Source organism: Prosopis cineraria, unplaced genomic scaffold (genome assembly GCF_029017545.1).
Source record: "Prosopis cineraria cultivar Desert tree isolate PC_DT_omini unplaced genomic scaffold, ASM2901754v1 PC3, whole genome shotgun sequence".
NCBI lineage: Eukaryota > Viridiplantae > Streptophyta > Magnoliopsida > Fabales > Fabaceae > Prosopis > Prosopis cineraria.
In genome coordinates, this window is record NW_026555334.1 from 32,923,035 (window position 1) to 32,944,709 (window position 21,675).

Genomic DNA, 21,675 nt, shown 5'->3' on the forward strand with positions numbered 1-21,675 from the left:
CAGCCTTTTTTTTACTAAAAAGAGTTACTTGGGGATTGAATGTAAGCTCCCACATTACCATTATCCTTGTAATAGGTTTAAAATATTGAAATCTGCATTTCCAAGCACTATATTTTAGTTTATTAACTTAACATAAATACTTATTAGCTAAATTTCATTAAATTTGGCTACTTACAACTCATAATTTCTATTGCTAAGCTAATCAAACCTTTAACCAACCTATACTAACTTCATTCAACATTTTTAAGGTTAACCCACACCTTTAATCAACTCACACAACTCGACAACTTCAAAAATCCATAGTCTAAACCCACAATTCCAACAACCAAGCTTCATATTATTACTTGTTCAAGATAAGAAAGCTTGAATTAAGCTCCTAACACCTTATACAAGCCTTAGGATTCGAGTATAACTATCCCTAACTCAGAACTTAAACACAATTTTCAAAGCCTATTAAAAACAAGCTAGACAGGAAGCAGAGAAAGCTAGCAAACTTACTTAAATGATTGAAGGTCTAAACAAGCTTTCAATCTCACCCAAAATGAAGCCCTAACATTGCAAAAACTCTTGTCCTTTGAGCTCTCCAAAATCCCAAAGTCTTACTCTATTTTTCTCCTCCTTCAAATTTAATAATGCATTGTGGCATAGTATGCACATGCCATAGCATGGTACAACAAGCCTAACTTCATTTTTCTCACTCGTTCTAATCAATTCAATTCAATCTAGATCCTAACCCAAACTTGGAGCTGTCCAATGATCCAAAACACTAATTAAGAACCCAAAAATTTGATTAACCAATTAATTTAACTATGAACTTCCCTTTTAATTGGCAATTGAGTTCGTATTAAGAGCTTACGATGTTATAGGAAGGGAGACATATAGGCATGCAAAAGTGAAGAGTATAGGGAGAGTGAGAGTGGTGAAGATTGAAGAGTCTGATGAGTCTTCTGCGTCCACATAACCAAAAGGGAGAATGACAATTAAGGACCTTTTAATAACATTAATCTCAATTACGGACTGTAAAATTTTAAAATCTCAGTTAAGGACCATGGTCCTTAATTGTGATAAAAAAATATAATTTGTGAGGTGGGATTCACTAACGTGATTTAAGAATTTACTAACCCAACTTGAGAAAATTACTAACGTATATTGTAAAAATATGAAACTTCACTTGGAAATGAAATATTTAACAAAAAGCGCCATTTGAAAATTCACTAACTAGACTTAAAAAAATTTCTAACGTATATTGTAAAAAAACGAAACCTTACTTGAGAATCATTAATAAAAAGTGACTTGTCTAAATTGATATTTTTTTTATTAAACAATCGATTCCCAAGTGAAGTTTCATGTTTTCATAATATATGTTAGAAATTTTTTCAAGTCGAGTTAGTGAATTCTCAAGTGGCGCTTTTTGTTAAACAATTAATTTTCAAATGGGGTTTCATGTTTTCACAATATACATTATAAATTTTTTTAAGTTGGATTAGTGAATTCTCAAATGGCAAAAATAAATTTCATCTCACAAACTATCTTTTTTTATCACAATTAAGGACCATGGTTGTTAACTGAAATTTCAAAATTTTACAGTTTATAATTGAGATTAATGTTCTTAGAAGGTCTTTAATTGTTATTCTCCCTAACCAAAAAGTTGAGTCAAAAAAAAAAATCTCCCTCCTATAACATGACAGTAACATTTTTCAAGTTAACGATAAGGGTCGTATTACTTCAAATATATTTGTTAAATGTTTAAAATGTATCAAATATGAGTTTAGAGTTCAAATCACTTATAGACTTATAATTTAGGTCTAAATTATCATCAATCCTATATTTTTATGTAAAATTAAAATAATAGTTGACAAAAAATAAAATTTAAAAATAATCTTATCAAATTAAAGAGAGAATTACTTTAATGTCTCACTCAAATATAACTAATTATTTTTAAGTTCATTGACAATTAAATTTAGAAGAATGACAACATTCTAAGTTCAATTATTAATGAACGTGAGAGTAATTAAATATGTTGATTGGGATTTGTACGTAATTGTCTCAATATTAAATATCAACCAGGAAAACGTGGATTAAACATACCTTTTGCTTTTGGCATGAACGCCACGAACCACCGCACATTCCTTTTGTATTATGCTTTCATTCACTTCTTCCCCACACGCTGTCGTTTTGACCCTTCTCCCAGACATTAACGAAAAGCATCCCCGCCGGTCTTCATCCTTTCTCCCGTCAGTTCTCTGACATTTCGGTGTCATCTCCGATTCTGCGACAACCTCAGGTGCGGCCCCACGGTTTTCTTCTCGTGATCTATTCAATTATTTCGATTCTCGCTTAGATTATTGCCTGCCCCAACTGATCAACACTGAAATTGAACTTTTTTATGCTTTGCTTTTCGGCGTCGATCAAATTAGGGTTTTATTGTTAATTCTGAGACCAAAGGTTTTGATTTCCTTTCTGAATTAATTGAAATTAATTTCGTGTTGTCTGACGATTGATTATATTGAATCTCTTTGTTCATCTTGAATTGAACAGCCCGTATACAAGGTCCCGGACGATGAGTAACGTTTTCGAGGGATACGAACGCCAGTACTGCGAGCTCTCGGCTAATCTATCGAAAAAGTGCACGGCAGCTGTTACTCTAAATGGAGGTAGCTGAAGATTCTTGCTCGATCTTCCTTTTTCTCCCCTGTTTTTGAATGAGTCTGGAGTGTTGTTGATGCTTCTGGATTCCCCCGTAATCAGCGTCGTTCTTTATTTTGTTTTGGAATTTCAGTTAATCTCCCAAATTCCGTTGCCCATGTAGAAAATACGTATTTAACATTATTTAACAATTTTCAGCTCTTATGGGGTTTTCCTTTATGATAGAAACTTTTCTTATTACCAGATATCGTCAGAATGCTCAACTTTGGATAATGTCCATTGTTATGGCGAAGACACAGGCCGAACTAGTGAAAAATTGTTATATTATGGATTCTGATCCTTTTAGAAAAAGCAAAAGAATGTCGTTTGTAGTTGTCAAACCCAAAGCATAAACTAAGCATACATCAACTTTGCAGGTTGAGTAATTATGATCTCAGTATTATTCTGTTTCTGGTCGAATTCCTTCAGCTTTTGTGTATAATCTGTACATACAAGTTTGAGGAAATAGGAAGGTCAAAAATGGCTCATTACATGGCTTCATCATTCTATCATGTATTCTTTTGCTTTAATTCTGTAGAAATAACTTCATATTTGATGCCCCTCCCATTTTCATTGTCTTTGTTAGTTGACAAGTTAGGAAGCGCTATAATGCATGTTGAATAAAGTGGCATAAGAATGTGATAATACAAAGATATCTCATTTGCCAGAGAATGCAATGGATTGTAAATAATTTATGATTCTGATGTGGGATAATGGTAGCAAGGGAAAGAGAAGAGAGTACGTCCGAGCGGAGAGAGAAGAGGGAGGAGATATATGGATAGAGAGAGAGAGAGTTTTAGAGAAACAAAGAGAGTGAGAAAGGGAAACTCATTATCATTGCATTATTTCATACACACTTTCCTTTACAAACCTCACGCCTTATATAGATGTTGGCTTATAACATTCCTAACTTCCTTGGCTTCCCAACTAACCACATAACTCATTCCCTTCTTTTATTACATAGCAGATTCCTTTTAAAGTAATGAGCTATGAGAGATGAATTAGTTGACAGCTTTTATGAAGAAAAGAGGGACTGTTGAAACTTGAAACTTGAAACCTTAAGTTTTATGCTGAGTCATATGTTTCCCCTATGATTCATATCACTTTTTGTTTGATCCGCAGAGCAAAAGAAGCAAACTGTTTCTGAAATAAAGGCTGGAATTGATGAAGCAGAAGCTCTGGTACTTTCTTCTCCTCTTTGTGGGAAACTTCTCATTCTTCTGTACTCTTGGATTCTGGTATGACTGAGCCTATGATATTGTAGATTCGGAAAATGGACCTTGAGGCAAGAAGTTTGCAGCCAAACGTGAAGGCTGTGCTTCTTGCTAAGTTGCGGGAGTACAAGTCAGATTTGAACAATCTTAAGAATGAAGTTAAGAAAATTGTATCTGGTAACTTGAACCCTTCTGCTCGGGATGAGTTGTTGGAATCAGGCATGACAGATGCTCTGACGGTAACATTCCTAATTGATGTATTAATCAAGATGATTTCATTGTGTTGTGAAACTGTTCTGAAGCAGCAGTTAATTTTAGTCTTTGGAAATGAGTTGTCAATATAACATAAAAAATATAGGGAGTCACACACAGTGCAGTTTGTCTTGGGCTTTGTGCAAATGCTCGGGGCCCACTCTAGTTTTAATGTAATGGTAATGGATTTGGTATTGAGTCATTGTGGTTGATGTGGCTATACCATCTCAATACACTGCTGCCATTATGTAATATTTCTAATATTTTAGCCAAGCTAGCAAGCATGAGTTGGGGTGTGCTACATGTTGGATAGGACAATTACGGTGTACAGTCGCTTAAACAGCATCGTGAATTCCTTATGCCTTGTTTCTAATTCTTAGGATAGCAAATGGCATTAGTTCTTTCTGATTCCCAGACGTGAACAATGACTGGTCTTAATTTTACTGGTTATTTTAAAGACTAACGCCACCAGATCTGACGCCAGCATGAATGTGAATGCAATAGGCATCAGCTGATCAGAGAGCAAGATTAATGATGTCAACCGAGAGGTTGAACAAGTCCAGTGACAGAATTAAGGACAGTAGAAGAACAATGTTGGAAACAGAAGAGCTTGGTGTTTCAATTCTTCAAGATTTGCATTCACAACGGCAATCTCTGTTGCATGCACATCACACGGTAATCTTTTTATAATCTAGTGTTTGATTCGATTGGAGATCATCTGTTAATCCGCCTTTTGTGATTTTGATTATCTATGATAGTGATTTCAGCATGCATACCTCTGATGTTATCCATTGAGTTATACTGGCAGTTGGTCTACAAACATTAAGCAGATATATGTGCTATTTACAAGACACAGCCCTCTTATTCATGGGTGGTGTATTTTCCTTTGCAGCTTCATGGAGTTGATGATAACATAGGTAAGAGCAAGAGAATTTTGTCTAACATTTCAAGAAGGATGAGCAGGAACAAGTGGATTATTGGCAGCATCATCGTGGTCTTGGTTATAGCCATCGCCTTAATTCTGTACTTTAAACTTAGTAAATAACCAGGACCAGACATTTTCTGACATTGGTACAAAATATTGTCTACATGTACGGTTGAGAATTATTTCCATTCTCGCCTCACTCCCCTTTTCCTCTTCCTTTTGTTTTTTCTTTTGTTTTGTCTTTTTTAAAGCTCTGGTTTGTGGTTGCTCAGACATTCTTCGCTGGCTAATTTGACCATGTTTGCTTCAAGTGTATGAAATGTACATGGTGGCTTTGCCGGGTTTGGAATTCTGGTTTTGTATTAATCATTGGCTGTTGAATGAATTGTATTATGATATAAAGATTCACGGTGGTTGTACTGTTAAATTTTGGAGAGGATTGGTTTTTTATCATCGATCGGACTAGTTGTGGCACTCCGCCCTTTCTGCTGCATTGAGCATGGTTGCTTGTTCTCCATTCTTGAATAGCGTTTGAGCTCACAGGTCGGTCTTCCGCGTGGGGGGTGGATGGATGTTGAAATATGAATATGAGACGATAAAATCGTAGATTCTGCTCGGTTCTATTTCTGTTCCTAATCTATATATCTACATATTATAATTTAAAAGTATATAATCTAAAATCTATAGAAAGATATGTTATTTATAAATTATCGACAATGTGATGGATATTGAACTTAATTCTGAACTCCATCCGTTAGTCCGAAATTTAATTTTAGTAAAGCTGATGTTGGAGTCCCTTTAACCAGAACTATTTATTGTCAGATGCTTCGATGAACGTGTAAGTTATACAGCTGCTAATAATTTTCTCCAATGTTCCAGCTATTATAATTTTTGTCTTGCTTATAATTAGTTTTAAATAAAATAGAAGTCATTATATTATAATTATAGGCTTCCCTTCGTGCGAGGTAAAATATTGTCCAAGGCATTACTTCATGCCTGGACATCATGTGGGTGCTGCATTGCCGCAACAGCAAGACAGCCCATTGTCACGGCTCTGAAACTTTTTTTTTCTTAAACCGTGTCAGCCTTAGCTTGATTAACTTTTTGATCATGATTAAATCAGTCGAACCCACAAAGTAGGCAAAGGGTCTAAGAGAGTTAGATGCACAAGTAAAGAGTAGAGAGTTTGAGTGAATAAACTTTGAGAGCTTTACTACTTTGTTTGAGTGATTACAAATGAGGGGTGAGGGGGTATTTATAGACCTCTCTCTTTTTTTAGAAAATTCTCACCTCCTTAATGGATGATTGAGATTGTTTTGATCTAACGGTGTACATTCTATCTCTATGTATTTTTATAGAAATATCTACAAGGAATATCTTGATATTTACAAGGAGAATTCTAAAATGTACAAGAGTAGGATATCCCTAAAATGATCTAGAGACTTCAAATACTTTCTACATTATTTTAGAGATATCTAAGTCTTTCAAGGTCACACCGATGTATCCTAGAAGACTCCGATGCCTTTTTGATTATCCTGGATCGTTCTGGAAGCTTTTAGAACATTTTAACCTCGTGAAAATTCTAACTTTGTCACATTTTCCTCCACCTATTCTGGTGACGTCCTCGTCACGGCATCTTCTTTATAGGAATGAAGTAGTTCTTCAAATTGCCAAACATCTCTTTGAGATTCCCATGTCGCTTCACTCTCTGGCAATGCCTTCCACTTGATCAAGTATTGTGTGTCTGGTGGCACACCTCTTTTTCACACAACTCGATGACTAATTATTTCTTCAACTCCTCGATCATAGGCCTTGGTGATGGTCGGTGGGGCACGTGATGATGTTCCTCATGTTGGGTCATCCTAATCTTCGTGATAAGGTTTCAACATGCTAACATGGAAGACAGGATGAATCTTTAAATTAGTAGGGAGATTCAATTTATATGATACTTTCCCTACCTTCTTGATTATCTTATAAGAACCTTCATATTTGCGAATGAGGCCCTTGTGTACTTATCTGAAGGCTTTGAATTGTTGTGGGAGAAGTTTCACCATCACCATGTCCCCAACTTAGAATTCTATTGCACGCCTTCGTTTGCCTACAAACTTCTTCATCTTCTTTGTAGCTTTTACGAGGAATGATCTTGTTTCATCTGCCCGTTCCTGCCACTTGATGCGGAAGTTGGGATTTCCTTTCCCTCTCCTCGTCGTGAGCAAGAGTCTCCTCAGTCACACCTAACATCCTTGCCTATGGGTATCTATTAGGACCATGGCTTCCTTGAACCTGGCTCTGATACCACGTTGTTACGACCTTAGAACTTCCCTTTCCTTAAACCATGCCGGTCTTAACTTGATCAACCTCTTAATCGTGACTAAGTCAATTGAACCCACAAAGTAGGTAAAGGAACTAAGAGAACTAGATGCACAAGTAGAGAGTAGAGAGTTTGAGTGAATGAACTTTGAGAGTTTTACTACTTTACTTGAGTGGTTACAAATGAGGGGTGAGGGAGTATTTATAGGCCTCCCCCTTTCTCTAAAAAATTCCCACCTCCTTAATAGACAGTTGGGATTGATTCGATCTAACGGTATATATTCTAGGTCTTTTGAGGTTATATTGGTGTATCTCAAAAGACTCTGGTGCCTTTTTGATTATCTTGAATCATTCCAAAAGCTTTTAAAATATTTTAACCTCGTAAAAATTCTAACCTTATCACCCCATGCTCATTTCTCTGAACTCTTTAGTGTGAACCTGGCTTCTTGTCTGTCTTCCTAAGATATGGCTTTAATTTGGGCATATTATTATATTAATAATTGACGAAGCTTCCGGGAAGTAATAATTGGCGTGAAGTGGTCCTAGTCTAATTTTTGCCAATATCGCTCGATAGCAGGCTTCCCATCTCAGTCTCTCGAATGAAATGGAGGACGAACTCCGCACCCTTCTCCCTCGCTTCACGCTTTCGCTCTCTCCTTAGAGCTTGTGCTCGCAATTCCTCTCTCGACACCGGAAAGAAGCTCCACGCCACCGTCATTGTCACTGGCCTTGTTTCTCTTCCCAATCACTTCCTTCTCAACGCCCTCCTTCATCTGTACGCGGCTTGTGGTTCTGCTCTGTATGCGCTCAAGGTGTTTGATGAAATTCCTCACTCACACAAGGACTCTGTAGATTGGACCACCTTGATTGGCTGCTGTGCTCGCCATGGCATGCCTGGAGCGGCGCTTAGTTTTTTCGTTGGTATGCGAAGAGAGGGCCGGGAGGTTGATGAGGTGGCCATGGCTTGTGTGTTCAATGCCTGTGCACGCCTGGTCGATGTTAGGGTTGGACTACAAGCACATGCGGGTGCGGTGAAATCTGGTTTAATTAACAATGTGAAGTTGTGCAATGCAGTTATGGATCTGTACGTTAAGTGTGGTTTAGTGGGTGAAGTGAGAAGGGTCTTTGAAGAGATGGAGGAACATAGCGTTGTGTCGTGGACTGGGATTCTGGAAGGAGCAGTAAGATGGGAAGGAGTGGAAAGTGGAAGGGCGGTGTTCGACAGGATGCGTGAGAAGAATGAGGTTGCTTGGACCATTATGATTGTGGGTTACGTAGAGAACGGGTTTACCCGGGATGCCTTTTCACTTCTCAAAGAAATGATTTTTGATTGTGGGATGGGATTGAATTACGTTACTCTTTCTTCACTCTTGTCTGCCTGTTCCCAGTCAGGTGACGTGGCTCTGGGCAGGTGGGTTCACACTTATGCTTTGAAATCAATGGGTAGGGATATGGATATAATGGTTGGCACTAGTTTGGTTAACATGTACGCAAAATGTGGTTGGATAAGGACGGCATCGATAGTGTTTAAGTACATGCCACGAAGAAATACGGTGGCTTGGAATGCGATGCTTGGAGGGTTGGCCATGCATGGACAGGGCAAAGTTTTGGTGGAAATGTTTCCTCGTATGGTTGAAGAAGCCAAACCAGATGCTATGACCTTTATGTCTTTGTTAAATGCTTGCAGTCATTCAGGCCTTGTCGAACGGGGTTGGCAATATTTCCACAGCCTTGAATCGGTTTACAACATAAAGCCTGAAATAGAACATTATGCTTGTATGGTAGACCTACTGGGTCGGGCTGGGCTTCTTGAAGAAGCTTTTGCCTTCATGAAAAAGATGCCAATTCCCCCAAATGAAGTGGTGTTGGGGTCCATTTTGGGTTCCTGCCGAGTCCACGGTAAGCTGCAGCTCGGCGAACAGATTATGCAAAAGCTGGTTCAGATGGATGCCCGCAACACAGAATATCATATTCTACTTTCAAATATGTACGCATTGTCTGGAAAAGAGGACAAGGCTAATTCTCTAAGGCAAGTTCTTCGAAACAGGAGCATAAAAAAGATGCCAGGTATGAGTTCGATATATGTTGCTGGCAAACTTCATCAATTCAGTGCAGGTGATAAGTCACATCTGCAAACTGCAGAGATATATGCGATGCTAGATGACATGATTCGAAGGTTGAGGCTGGCGGGTTATGTTCCCAATACAACTTCTCAAGTGTTGTCTGGTTGTTCAGGCAGGGATAACCACATGGAGTTGGAGGAAGTAGAGCAGGTATTGTTCACACACAGTGAAAAGTTAGCTCTCTGTTTTGGCCTGATAAGCACACGATCTTGTTCTCCATTGTATATTTTTAAGAACCTGAGGATATGCTTAGATTGTCATTCTGCTTTTAAGATTGCATCTGACATATACGACCGTGAAATTGTTGTTCGTGATCGTTATCGTTTTCATAGTTTCAAACAAGGATCATGCTCTTGCTCCGACTATTGGTGACTACTGATCATTGATCCCCAGTCATACCTTCCCAAATTCATAGGAAATGATAATTCATAGCTTCCCATATTCTTTCTTTTTTGGGCCAAACACATATTCTTGTTGAACAGTAATAAACTGACAAGAATGGTGGATGATCTTTTCTTTGGTGATGACATCTTACGTAATTGATGACTTCATTGATTTTTAAGTAGGTTCAAATCTTTGGGCATGTGATTGGTATAATTTATTCAAGTTGAATGTGGAAGCCAATTTCTAGCGAGGGTTTGGCAAAGGCAAAGCTATCCCTCCTAATAAAATAAGATAGCTTACTTGGATCATGCATCTATTTCGTCATTGCCAAAGGCCAAAGCTGCCAATTCTCATAATTTTACTAATTATGAAATATATTTATTTCAAATAACGAAAAAGACTTGATTAATTATTTATGTGTTTTTTTTTTTTGAGTAAAGAGGTATATTCATTAACTCAGGGAAGTGTACAAGAACAAGAAATAGGAATTTACGTCAGAATCCTAAGTGTAGAATATGATTTCAAAGTTTGATTAACTATAGCTCTAATATGAGGAAGAACATTATCAATAGAAAAATTATTTATATGATTTGAAACTTACGAAAGATTATTTGAACTGTGTGTGAATGCATGTATGTTCGTGTAAATAAGGGGTTTGAAAATTCTTGTGCATATGTGTGAGTTATCTTCAATACACTTTCCATACACTTTATTTCCATCGTAAATTTGAAATTTCAAATATGTAATGGACAAATTATGTTTTACTAATTTTTCTTTTTGTTTTCATAAAACATTAGGTTTGAACTATTATTTAATAACTTAGATTTTTTGGTGGATGTGGAGGGAAAGAGAACTAACTACTATTTGTCTAGTAAAAGAGATTAGCTCCTCATAACATGATGAATTAAGATTTAAATTATGATTGAGAGATGTATCTAGAGTTAACATTCAACTATTTCTGCAATATGATTTTTTCTAATAGGACATACATGTGGAATAAAAGAAGTGTGGTGAAAAAAGACGGCTTTGATTAAAACCTTATGAAATATGGGAGTATTTTGTCCATTTGGGTAATTGTAAGTACTTCCTTCAGTTCAATATATTAGTTACCTTGGAGAATAATTTGATAATCCTATATATTAGTCACTTGCATAAAAGGTTAAAGCATTAATTAGGTATCCCCCCTAAAAAAAAAAACACATATTTACAATATTCTATTATTTTCTTTTTTTTAAAAAAAAATTTGTACTTTTAAGTAGTGACAAATTCAAATAATCATTTTATTTTAAAACTATTTAATGGTTTAACTACTCTGTAGTATTGGTGAAGAGAGGAGTGAATATGTATTTTCATATCGGTCGCGGAAGGGGAAATGGTGAGAGAAGAGGAAAAATGCATTGTAATTATAAATACAAAGAATACGGACAAGCTTGGGGATGTAGCTCAAATGGTAGAGCGCTCGCTTTGCATGCGAGAGGCACGGGGTTCGATCCCCCGCATCTCCATGGCTTTACTTTTTTCACTTCACCTGTTCTGTCGATGTATATTCTCAGTTAATGTCTTGTCTTTTTCGGCATGGATAAAACCGAAGAAAATCACACCATATGTTATGACCATCTTCCAACATCTTTTGTATTCGATAAATTACAATAGTAAAGATATTTTGGCTTTCAAATTATTTTTAAAGCAACAGTATAATGTAATCATACTTTTTATCCTGTGTTTTTTTTCCCTTCCCTTTTTTGTTTATTTATGCCTTTCCCACAAACCCTTGTTTACAAAGCTTGCTAGGTTAAAATTGCAATCTGATAGTTCTCCAAAACCTAATTATTAGTGGCATCCTGATTGGTTCGTTATAGATTATTTTGCCTTTGCTTAAACTTAGCCTTCGAGAACAGCATCCAGCGAAGTGTCACTCCATGCAAGAAGTTCAAAATCGGCAGCCAACCAATTTCCCCAAGTCTCAAGAAAATCAGAACCCGAAACTCATTTGCTAAAAAGGATAATCTAGTAGAAATATCTGCATGGGAAGAGCATCATTCGATAAGCTTTTTCTCCCACAAGCCACGTCATCATATAGATAATTGGCATATAAATTCCACAAACAGGGAACTTGTAGCGCACATGTAATGAACTGCTTGGAACTTTCTACTATTATCCCATCAGTAACTTCTAAGCAGAATATGGAATCCTCAAAGCCATTCTCTGGGCAAGCCAAGGTCTATTAGCATCTGGGTCAATGAAACGATGCGAGAGGAACTGCTCTGCTTCTTCATTTATCAATTCTCTAGCCCACGCTACTCGTTTGGATGGACAGCAACCATGTCCATAACATCTGCAGTTTTGATAATAGACATCAATTTTTCATGTAGAGACAACTTACAAGTATTTAAGATCATATATGTAGTTCAAACAAGGCATTTCCCAAGTCTAATGGGTCAAAGCAGATTAGTGCATAACTTGAAAGTTGAAAGGAAGTCAAATCCTAGACAACTTTAGCATAACAAACTGTCTCGGTTTCACCTAGATATATACAAGATACATTGATTAAATCCATGGGCCAGATATCAGTTACACCTAGACCGATTCCATAAGATGCTGGTAGGCATCAAACAGGGCAAAATGAAAGTAGATATAAGATACCCACCTGTATTCATAAAAGCAAGCAGTTCTCTCATTCTCAATTTTATCCCAATTATTCCAGCCATGAGGCCTTATACATCGATCCATATAGGTGTACGCAAAGATCACTCTTCCAAAAGGTCCCCATGGTCGTCCAAGATATGCGTATGAAGTATCTCCATTACCCGTTATGACACATCTGCAGTGGCAACAGCCAACAAAGGCCAAATTATGTAATACCTAAGCACCCAAAAGACAAAAATTGAAAAAAAAAAAAAAAGGACAAAAGCTTCTAAATAGTATTGCCCTAGCATGTGAATTATGAGTGCAGACCATTCTAAGTTTGGGTTGTAGTAACATCAAACAAATCATTATAGGAATTATAGGATATCCGAAGAACAAGAAACTGACAAGAAGCGGTTATGCTGATGAAACTAAATGATTACCAAGTCCCTTCTTTATAAGGATTCTTACATAAAGTATGAGGATTTAAGGTTTTTTTTCCCCTACTTTCTTTTTTCCCTTTCCTTTCCCTCCTTCCTTCCTTCCGTTTTTTTTTATGACATCAGAAGGATTTTAAGTAAAATCTTCAGTCCTCACTCATGGAAATCCTTATTCTTCTTTCTTCTTGTGTCTTCTTTGACATCTGAAGAGATCAGACTCATCTTGTGTGGTTAATTGATTCTTGTTCCTAATTTAAATTCTAGTGAAATATCATCCCCACAGGTTGGACCAGAAAGTTGTGTCAATTGCTGAGCCTCCCCACTTATCACTGTAAGCACGCCCATTATTCTCCACTGCCACTGCCACTGTTGCCTCCTTTGCAACAGTAGTCCAAAAACAAAATTGTCACGCATTCAACACCAAAATTGTCTCAAAAACAACTTATAATATAGTCCATCAACAGGCAACCAAGAAAAGAACTAAGCCCTAAGCCTGAAATAACAAAATGTGATAATTGAACAGGAAAAGAGACAGCAAAAACAATAGAAAGCTCTAGTGAATAAATTAAAAAAAATATCCTGATTAAATAAATCCCATCACATTAAGAAACCAAATACAAAGATTCTCTCACTCCCAATAATTTCAAAATCAATTTTGACATTATTACTATTACTAGCTATTCCAAAAAATCAGGAATTATTCCTCAATAACAACATAGTAATAGTACACTTGCAACAAACCATTTCTACTAGCAATATTTACTAAAATCATAAGCATCAAGACAGCGAAGAAACTGCCTCACACCCAGTAAATATTTTCAATTCCCTTATCATGTACTAAACTACTGGCCTGCTTGGTAAACTCACATTTGGCTTTTGAAAAGCACTTTGGGAGATTTGTGATGACTAAAGCACAGGAATAGATGCGAAGATGTAGACAAAGGTCGGTTACACACCTTAGGAATACATATCCAGTTGTTTCATGAGAAGATTTTCTGCTCTGTGCAGTTATGAAGCCTTCAGACTTGCAGTGAATATGGCAATGTTCCAAAAGAGCAGTGCTATTGCCAAAAATAAAGTCCACACTTCCTTCAATATAACAATCTTTCAAGTACTGTTTGCCATAGTGTAAGTACAAAGTGTCCTGCACGATAATCATGTCAGCAATTTATCCCCTTAGTAACTCCTCTAGACGCATGTAGCACAAAAGAGCATCTTGTCTGACAAGTGATAACCACGATCCTAAGTAGATTTAAAGCATAATTCTAAGATAGAAGTTAAAAAAAAAAATGAAAACAATAATTTACTATAAAAACTACCGCAACACAGAAATAATAATTTAATATATATAAAAAAAAATTTAAATCAACCAGTTCTGCAAGTCTACATTCCTACAAAAAAAAAAAATAAATAAATAAATCTCTAGAAGCCTCTAAACTATTAAGCAAACACATTGAGACAAGGAGATACCTGCCATCCCAGGAACCTGCAGTTATAGAAGGCACATCGATCTGCTGTCACTCTAATTGCCACCGCTTGCCCTGAACCCTGCCAAAAAGAGAAGGGGGGAAAAAGGGAAAAACTATGAGCTAACAACTAATTTCCATCTGCTAATCGCTTCAGGAGATGCTATTCAAAATTTGGATGCACATACCAACATGATCACACAAAAAACTTATAGCATCATCTTTGACTGGTGGCAAAAATAATGATAATAAATCTCCACCACGATTCTTGAGCAAACTCAAAACCTCAAAAATGTGAAACTTCAAACTACCAGTTCCCCGTGAAATAAAGATTGCATTTGTTAGTAAGGAGACGACTCCAACCACAAGTGTAAAAAAGACAACTAGAGTATAAACTGTGTATCTTGCTGACGATGGTAAATCATAAATATTTCGAAGTTTATGCAAGAACAGACACCTTGGTCCACAATTTTATGTATAGATCATAAATTGAATATTTCGAATGCTAACACAGGATTGTAACAATAATCAACTTTATTCATATGTCATATATGCACATTTGCCAAACTAATGATAGCTAGTTTATCCTAGATAGGCCCAAATTGCAAGCGATGACAACGAAGCTCGCCGATAACTAATATTTTACACGCATTACCTGAGGGGACGAATTCTCGAACGTGATGTTTTCGGCAATAAAGTCCTCTCCTTCCACAATGGTACTACCACAGCCAAAAGTACCCGTGCCTATTACCCGGGCAGCCTGCAGAAAAATTCACCGCCAAAAGGGACAATTCCTACTTGTACAAAAAAAAAAAACAAAAACAAAACACTTTAAACTTGTATGAGCTGAACGAGATCCATGCTAACCCACCTGGTGGTGCTCGATTCTGATGGCGGTATTGTTCCAGGTAAGCACAGTATCCTCCGGGCACAGACCAGCCAGTGTGATGAAATTCTTAGTCTTGGGCACGTACACCGGCTGCTTGTAGATTCCCGGAGACACTCGAATCACCGTCCGACGGTTGTTTCCCAGTGGGATGGCATCAATTGCTTCCTGCACCGTCAGATAGTCTCCGCTTCCGGTCTGTGAGACCGTGATTACACGAGCTGCCATTGTAGTTCTGAATTCTCAGGAAATCTGATGGATCTTCCTAGTGTTTCTGAGTGTAGAGTATGGAGAGTAAACTTGACCTATATTACAATATAGCGGCGACTGAGATCAACAGCCAAGAGATAACGCAAATAAAGAATCATTCGCAAAAAGTTATGCGGACAGAGAATCTAACCTCGAAAATCTAATTTTAATGTTAAGTAAGAATTGCTCTGTCATCTCGTGGTATAATGAAATGTGTTGCCTCGCAGAAGGGTAATGATCGATTGCTCGTGTGCGGCGGAACAGCCTCTTCCGAATTTTGCTTTGTGCTTCCAGTCCATTTTGGCCGTGCCAAAATTGCGGAAAATATACCATAATTATTTAGGGTAAAAAACTTATATACACTTATGTTTATATTCAAATTAAATTTATATAATTTTTTTGTAAATCATTTTTTCTAATAAATTTTTCTTAATAATTAAATTAATACATTAAAATTCACCTAATATATTTTAATTTAATATAAATATATTAAGTATGAAATATACAAATCTTACTCATGTTTATTTACAGTGGTAATTTCGATCATTTGTCTCGGTTTTATCCTTAAAATTCAGCGTATTAAATTAAATTAAATTTTTTAAGAATTTTAAAGTACTATTTTATTCTTTTAGATATTTTATTTGCCACTTAAGTATATAATTTTGGCAATAGAAGATTGGACCGCCTCTGGACTTCAATAATGTAGGGCCCATAGGCCTTAAGCAATAATTTTAATGTTCAATACTGTATTTTGAACCTTAGCCAATTGTTAGATATTATCTCGGGTCCACACAGAAAGCTAGCGGGTTCCACATGTAAACGGCTCGTCGTTTAACGTTTTCTGCGGGAAAACCGCCCCCGGGGGGAATAGAATCCACATCTTGTCGTCTACTGCTCATTTTGATGAAGCGTCGTCTTGAAGGGGCCTAGGAGCCATTTCCCAGGCAGCTATAAAATCACGGCGGATCCCTAGTCAGTGACCGCACTGAGATCAGAGATACAACTTCAGAACTGTAAGCAGCTAACTTCCCCAAATGCCGTACTATTCCAGGGGCGATGACGATGTGGACGACTTTGATGAGTACGATCCAACGCCATACGGTGGTGGATACGACATTACTCTCACCTATGGTCGCCCCATTCCTCCGTCTGCTGAGACTTGCTACCCGATCTCATCTTCGACTTCTGATGAATTTGACTATGATCGTCCACAATATAAGTCCTATGCTGAACCATCTGCTTATAATGAAGATGCCTTGAATACTGAGTACAGCAGCTATGATCGTCCCGAGCCCAGGCCTGCACCGGCATTCAATCCGGGTGGAGAACCTGGAGGCCAGTACGGGAAGAGGCCTGAGCCTGCTCATGGCTTCGAGCCTGATGTGAATAGGCCAGATTACGGGGGATCAGCGTACGGTACTGGGTATGGTCGGAAGAGTGCGTACGATCAACCCAGTTCGGATTACGGATCTGAGTACGGTCGGAAGAATGAATACGATCAGCCTAGTTCGGATTATGGATTAGGGTATGGTCGGAGGCCGGAGTATGAGGCACCCCCTCCGGAATATGGATCTGGATATGGTCGGAGGCCGGAGTACGAGGCACCCCCTTCGGAGTTTGGATCTGGGTATGGTCGGAAGCCGGAGTACGAGGCACCCCCCTCGGAATATGGATCTGGATACGGTCGGAAGCCGGAATACGAGGCGCCTAGTTCGGAATACGGATCTGGGTATGGTCGGAAGCCGGAATATGAGGCACCCACTTCGGAATACGGGTCTGGGTATGGGCGGAAGTCCGAATATGAGGCACCCACTTCAGAATATGGATCCGCTTATGGACGAAGAACTGAGTATGAGACAGGCGAATCTGAATATGGATCCGGTTATGGTCGCAAGCCCGGCTACGGGGAGGGAGAGGGTGGAGGATATGGTTATGGGGGAAGAACTGAACGGCCTGACTACGAGGATGAGCCGCCGAGGAGACCAGGTTATGGAAGGCCAACTCATGAGAGCCAGGAAGGGGGAGAATATGACCATGGGCGCTCAGAGGAGCAGTACAGCAGGCCTAGTTATGAGAGGCGTGATGATGATGATGATGAGCCTCGTAAGTATGGCTATGGACGTAAGAAACATGTAAGTACTCCGCTGCATTATTGAACTACTACTAATACCTGAGCGACCTTGTGATTTCTGGTTCTGCAAAGTCGTTGAAGTGGCCGAGTGAAGCTTGAGCCTGTTTGCTTAGATCCTTGGAATCGTAATGTTATGTTCAGACTTACTATGTTAGCTAGTTTTAAAACTAAAAAATTCTCGGGTACATACTACATAGGGTCTTATTCTCGGCCAATTTAAGACCGTTGGCTAAAGCAACTTTAGATTATCAAATAATTTTGCACTCTTCCTCCTTATGCTTTGATAACACATATCATGCTGGTAGTAACATTTTAGGCTCAATTGGCACTCACTTGCCAGAAATTGAGTGTCTTTAATCTCGTTGGTTCAACTCCTACCCCTACTTCATGGGAAAGTAAGAACTCTTTGGACTCTGCATCTGTTGCTGCGTTATCAGGCCTAACATCCATGATTATTATCAGATACTGATGACATGTTTTACTATGTCTTTGGTTTGATTCTGTACCTGGGGTCCAACCGTCCATTTCAACATAAATCACAAGTGAAGATAGCAGTTAGATAACCTTGTATGTATGTTGAAGTGAGAAGATTGCATATAATCCTGGTTACTTTTTAATATGACTTTAGGTAAATTGATGTGTGTTTGGTGTATTTGATCATCCTGGTCAAGTTTTTTACAAAGGCATGAAGTATCCACAAAGAATATCTTTTTGTTATTTTTATTTTGGCACAAGCAGATTTAAGAATAGTTGTGATACATGATTATAAAACATGAAAGATGCCTGACTAGTTGTTTTGTTTGCATTCTTGTGTCGTATCTGGATTGTTCCTTGGTTATTTTGGGTGTACACTAGTAATGCATCATCTCCACTCGAGTTGGCACTGCATCTGCATGTGATATGATCACTTCCCTTGATCTCTTGACTGTTTTATGAGTGAACTTTTCCCTACCTCTGCAGCGACATTTATCATTTCATCAATGGTTTGGATGAACAATTTATTGACGTTTGCTTTGTCTTGGTGTTCTCTTGCATAAGTAATGGAATAGCATTGCATTTTCTCACAACCCTAGTCCCGACGTCCAAGCACATGGGAAAGAACCTATAGTTACCAAAAGAATGTCTGCACGTATGATGATTTAACGGCCAGTATTTTGGTGCATATGCATTCAACTATACATTCTTTGGAAGGGCTTGGTAGAGAAAAATGTAGGAACTGATATTTTCCTGCATAATTTAAGTTGAATAAGAAATTTCCCCCTCTGAACTCCTTTGTGGTTATTGGTAATACGGAAACATGGTTGGGTTCGAGGATATTGCCGCACAGTATCCAGGGTTTCTATGAAATGCATTCCTGCAACCCATTAATTTGCTTTTAGTAATTCATGTAGGCTATATGAGGGAATCCAGTTCAATATTGGTTTTAATTCTATGTTCCTTTCTTGGCAGGGAGATGATAGCGGCGATGATGATGATGATGAGAAGAAGCACCATCGCTACAAGCATCACCACCACAAGAGTTACGATGATGAGTAATCAAAATGCAGGAAATTGGAGATTCTAGAAAATGCAGGAAATTGGAGATTCAGCTTTAGAATCGAAGTCATTCCAGAATTACCTACTAAATAAACATCTGAGCCATGTTAATGTGGAGTGTTGTGGTTTGCCTTGCCATGTGTGCCTTTCTAAGTGATCGGTTTGGGCATGTCTGCCTTCATGTGTGTTACTGTTATTGTGGTCTGTGAAGTCTGTACTTGAATAAAAATAAACTATCAGCATGAACCGTTGGTGTTGTTTGGCTTTTAAGTTATAAAGAAATCCTAAATAGATGGATTGATTTAGTTGATAAAATGCAAATATTTCTTAGCAAAACATTTTTAAAAGGAAAAACGAGAATAGAATAGAGCCTCATACTTAATATTATGTTTGAAATCACATAAAAAGTTTGATGGAATAATAATAATAAATGAATAAAAAAGAATATTTTACAAAAGATCAAAATGCCTCAAAACAATTATTTAAATTTTGAAGTATTGACATCTAATACACATTGTCAAATTGATATTTCACAATCAATCTACCAAAGGAATTACTATTCCTTCCTCATACTGAAAAGTTTTTTCCTGGGGTAAAACAATGTGGTTGACATGGTTGTGGATCAATCGTGCCTGTGTTTTTCTGGTCTATTTTCCACCTCTATGCTTCACGCCAAACGTTGCTTTAGTTGATTTTCCATTCTCTGAAATTATTTTGTTTCCTTGATGCATATCTGAAAAATGAATTATATGATGTCGTTTTCATAGGTTATTGTGTACTTAAGTGGGAACAAAACCGAAGAAGACATCTATGATTATGAACTTGAAGCTTCCACCCAACTACAACCAGGAGATTTTCTAGCTCCACTTGCGGACATTGCTTCCCTCATGCCATGGGCCTCCACAGTCCGACCTGCAGCATTGTAGATATCTCTGAGCAGAATATAGTATCCTCCTTCATCTGGTTTCAATTCCAACAACTTCTTCATAACCCTCTCCCCCATATCTACATCACCATAAATCCTGCAGGCACCAAGTAATGCACCCCATACAACATCATTGCTTGGAATTGGCATGCTTGTGAGTAGATTATATGCCTCCTCTAATCTCCCTGCACGCCCTAACATATCTACCATGCATCCGTAGTGCTCGACCCTGGCTTCAATTCCATAGTCCCTTTGCATGATCTCAAATACTCTTATACCTTCATCAGCTAATCCCTTATGGGTGCATGCAACCAGAAGGGCCAGAAATGTGATGGCGTCTGGCATGACGCCAGAAATTATCATCCATTCAAATAACTTCAATGCATCTTCAGCACTCCCATGGTTCGCGCTTGCTGTTATCATTGTGTTCCATGTAACCAAGCTCTTCCTGCTCATATTGTTGAACATTAGCCAAGCTTGCTCCATACATCCACATTTTGCATACATATCTATTAGTGCGTTGCAGAGTGAGACCATCCAACCAAACCCATTCTCACATATATATTGGTGAATCATACGTCCTGTTTCTACATCACTCAAATTTGTGCAAGCAGATATCACACTCACCATAGTAACCTCATCAAGCCCTACTCCTGCGTGTGTCATTTTCCAAAATAAATCCAATGCTTCTCTTGATCGCTTTGCTTGGGAATACCCGGAGATCATGGCGGTCCATGAAACTACATCCCTTTCGGGCATTTCATCAAACACCTGTCGTGCAACCTCCAACTCGCCAGCTCTCACGTAAGCAACAAGCAATCCTGACCATGAAACAACATCGACACCCCCAGTTTCCTCGAAGACACGACGCGCTAAGAGTGGCATTCCCCTTACAGCGTACAAATGAATCAACGCGTTATCAACAAACAGGTGGGAAGAAAACCCAAACTTCAACACAGCACCGTGTATCTCGTCGGAAGCCAAAGTTAAAAGTGGGTCCGTTAAGTTCATTCTTGACCGCGACTTGAGTAGGAAATTGAAGGTATATTCATCTGGGGTTACGCAGTTCTGCCTCATTTGGTTGAATAATCGAATGGAATGCGAAGGCGATGGGCTCTTGGAGTAGCCCCGTATGAGAACATTGAAGAAGAAAGTGGTTGGTTGGAGGATTTGAGAGAAGAGGCGATGAGCATAAACTAAGTCGCCGCTGGGTGATACAGCAGCGAAGCGGAACATCTTGCCAAGGACGACAGCGTGTTGGTGGAGATGTGTACGGAGAGCATAGGCATGGATACGTTTGAGCTCTGCGATGGAAGCACAGGACTCCGCCATGCCAGCTAGAGTTGCTGCAATATTGGTGGTAGCATGCCATTGCTGTAATGGCGGCAAGCGAACCATGAATCGTCAATTCAAATGCATTACTGATTACTGATGGAAGAAGCGCTTCCTCATGAAGTAACTTGAGCTATTATTTACTCATCTCTTCTTGGTGAGACTGTTTCGCTCACCTCCGACTAGTTTTGA

At 38.3% G+C, this 21,675-nt stretch overlaps 5 protein-coding genes and 1 non-coding gene across 6 annotated transcripts; 4 read left to right on the top strand and 2 right to left on the bottom strand.

Moving 5' to 3' along the window:
• The first annotated feature begins 2,113 nt into the window (after nt 1-2,113).
• LOC129306407 (vesicle transport v-SNARE 13-like) lies at nt 2,114-5,503 on the top strand. Its single transcript, XM_054947010.1, has 6 exons — nt 2,114-2,284; nt 2,539-2,654; nt 3,808-3,866; nt 3,950-4,138; nt 4,656-4,826; nt 5,044-5,503. Exons 2-6 carry the CDS (start codon nt 2,561-2,563, stop codon nt 5,194-5,196), a joined length of 666 nt encoding a protein of 221 aa, XP_054802985.1. The 5' UTR covers nt 2,114-2,284; nt 2,539-2,560; the 3' UTR covers nt 5,197-5,503.
• Nucleotides 5,504-7,939: 2,436 nt separating this feature from the next.
• LOC129306406 (pentatricopeptide repeat-containing protein At5g15340, mitochondrial) lies at nt 7,940-10,201 on the top strand. Its single transcript, XM_054947009.1, has one exon. The coding sequence runs from the start codon at nt 7,986-7,988 to the stop codon at nt 9,879-9,881; it is 1,896 nt and encodes a 631-aa protein (XP_054802984.1). The 5' UTR covers nt 7,940-7,985; the 3' UTR covers nt 9,882-10,201.
• Nucleotides 10,202-11,325: 1,124 nt separating this feature from the next.
• Nucleotides 11,326-11,398, top strand: TRNAA-UGC (transfer RNA alanine (anticodon UGC)). The gene has a single exon. It is a non-coding gene; the product is annotated as a tRNA-Ala (tRNA).
• Nucleotides 11,399-11,862: 464 nt separating this feature from the next.
• Nucleotides 11,863-15,862, bottom strand: LOC129304660 (pectinesterase 31). Its single transcript, XM_054944391.1, has 7 exons — nt 15,711-15,862; nt 15,296-15,615; nt 15,080-15,184; nt 14,429-14,506; nt 13,915-14,102; nt 12,541-12,714; nt 11,863-12,228 (listed from the first exon to the last, which is right to left on the bottom strand). The coding sequence occupies exons 2-7, from the start codon at nt 15,536-15,538 to the stop codon at nt 12,066-12,068; spliced, it is 951 nt and encodes a 316-aa protein (XP_054800366.1). The 5' UTR covers nt 15,539-15,615; nt 15,711-15,862; the 3' UTR covers nt 11,863-12,065.
• A 612-nt stretch (nt 15,863-16,474) lies between these two features.
• Nucleotides 16,475-19,531, top strand: LOC129304944 (uncharacterized protein At5g39570-like). Its single transcript, XM_054944795.1, has 2 exons — nt 16,475-17,691; nt 19,140-19,531. The coding sequence occupies exons 1-2, from the start codon at nt 16,594-16,596 to the stop codon at nt 19,224-19,226; spliced, it is 1,185 nt and encodes a 394-aa protein (XP_054800770.1). The 5' UTR covers nt 16,475-16,593; the 3' UTR covers nt 19,227-19,531.
• A 168-nt stretch (nt 19,532-19,699) lies between these two features.
• Nucleotides 19,700-21,646, bottom strand: LOC129304942 (pentatricopeptide repeat-containing protein At5g06540-like). Its single transcript, XM_054944794.1, has one exon. The coding sequence runs from the start codon at nt 21,547-21,549 to the stop codon at nt 20,041-20,043; it is 1,509 nt and encodes a 502-aa protein (XP_054800769.1). The 5' UTR covers nt 21,550-21,646; the 3' UTR covers nt 19,700-20,040.
• Between the last annotated feature and the right edge of the window lie 29 nt (nt 21,647-21,675).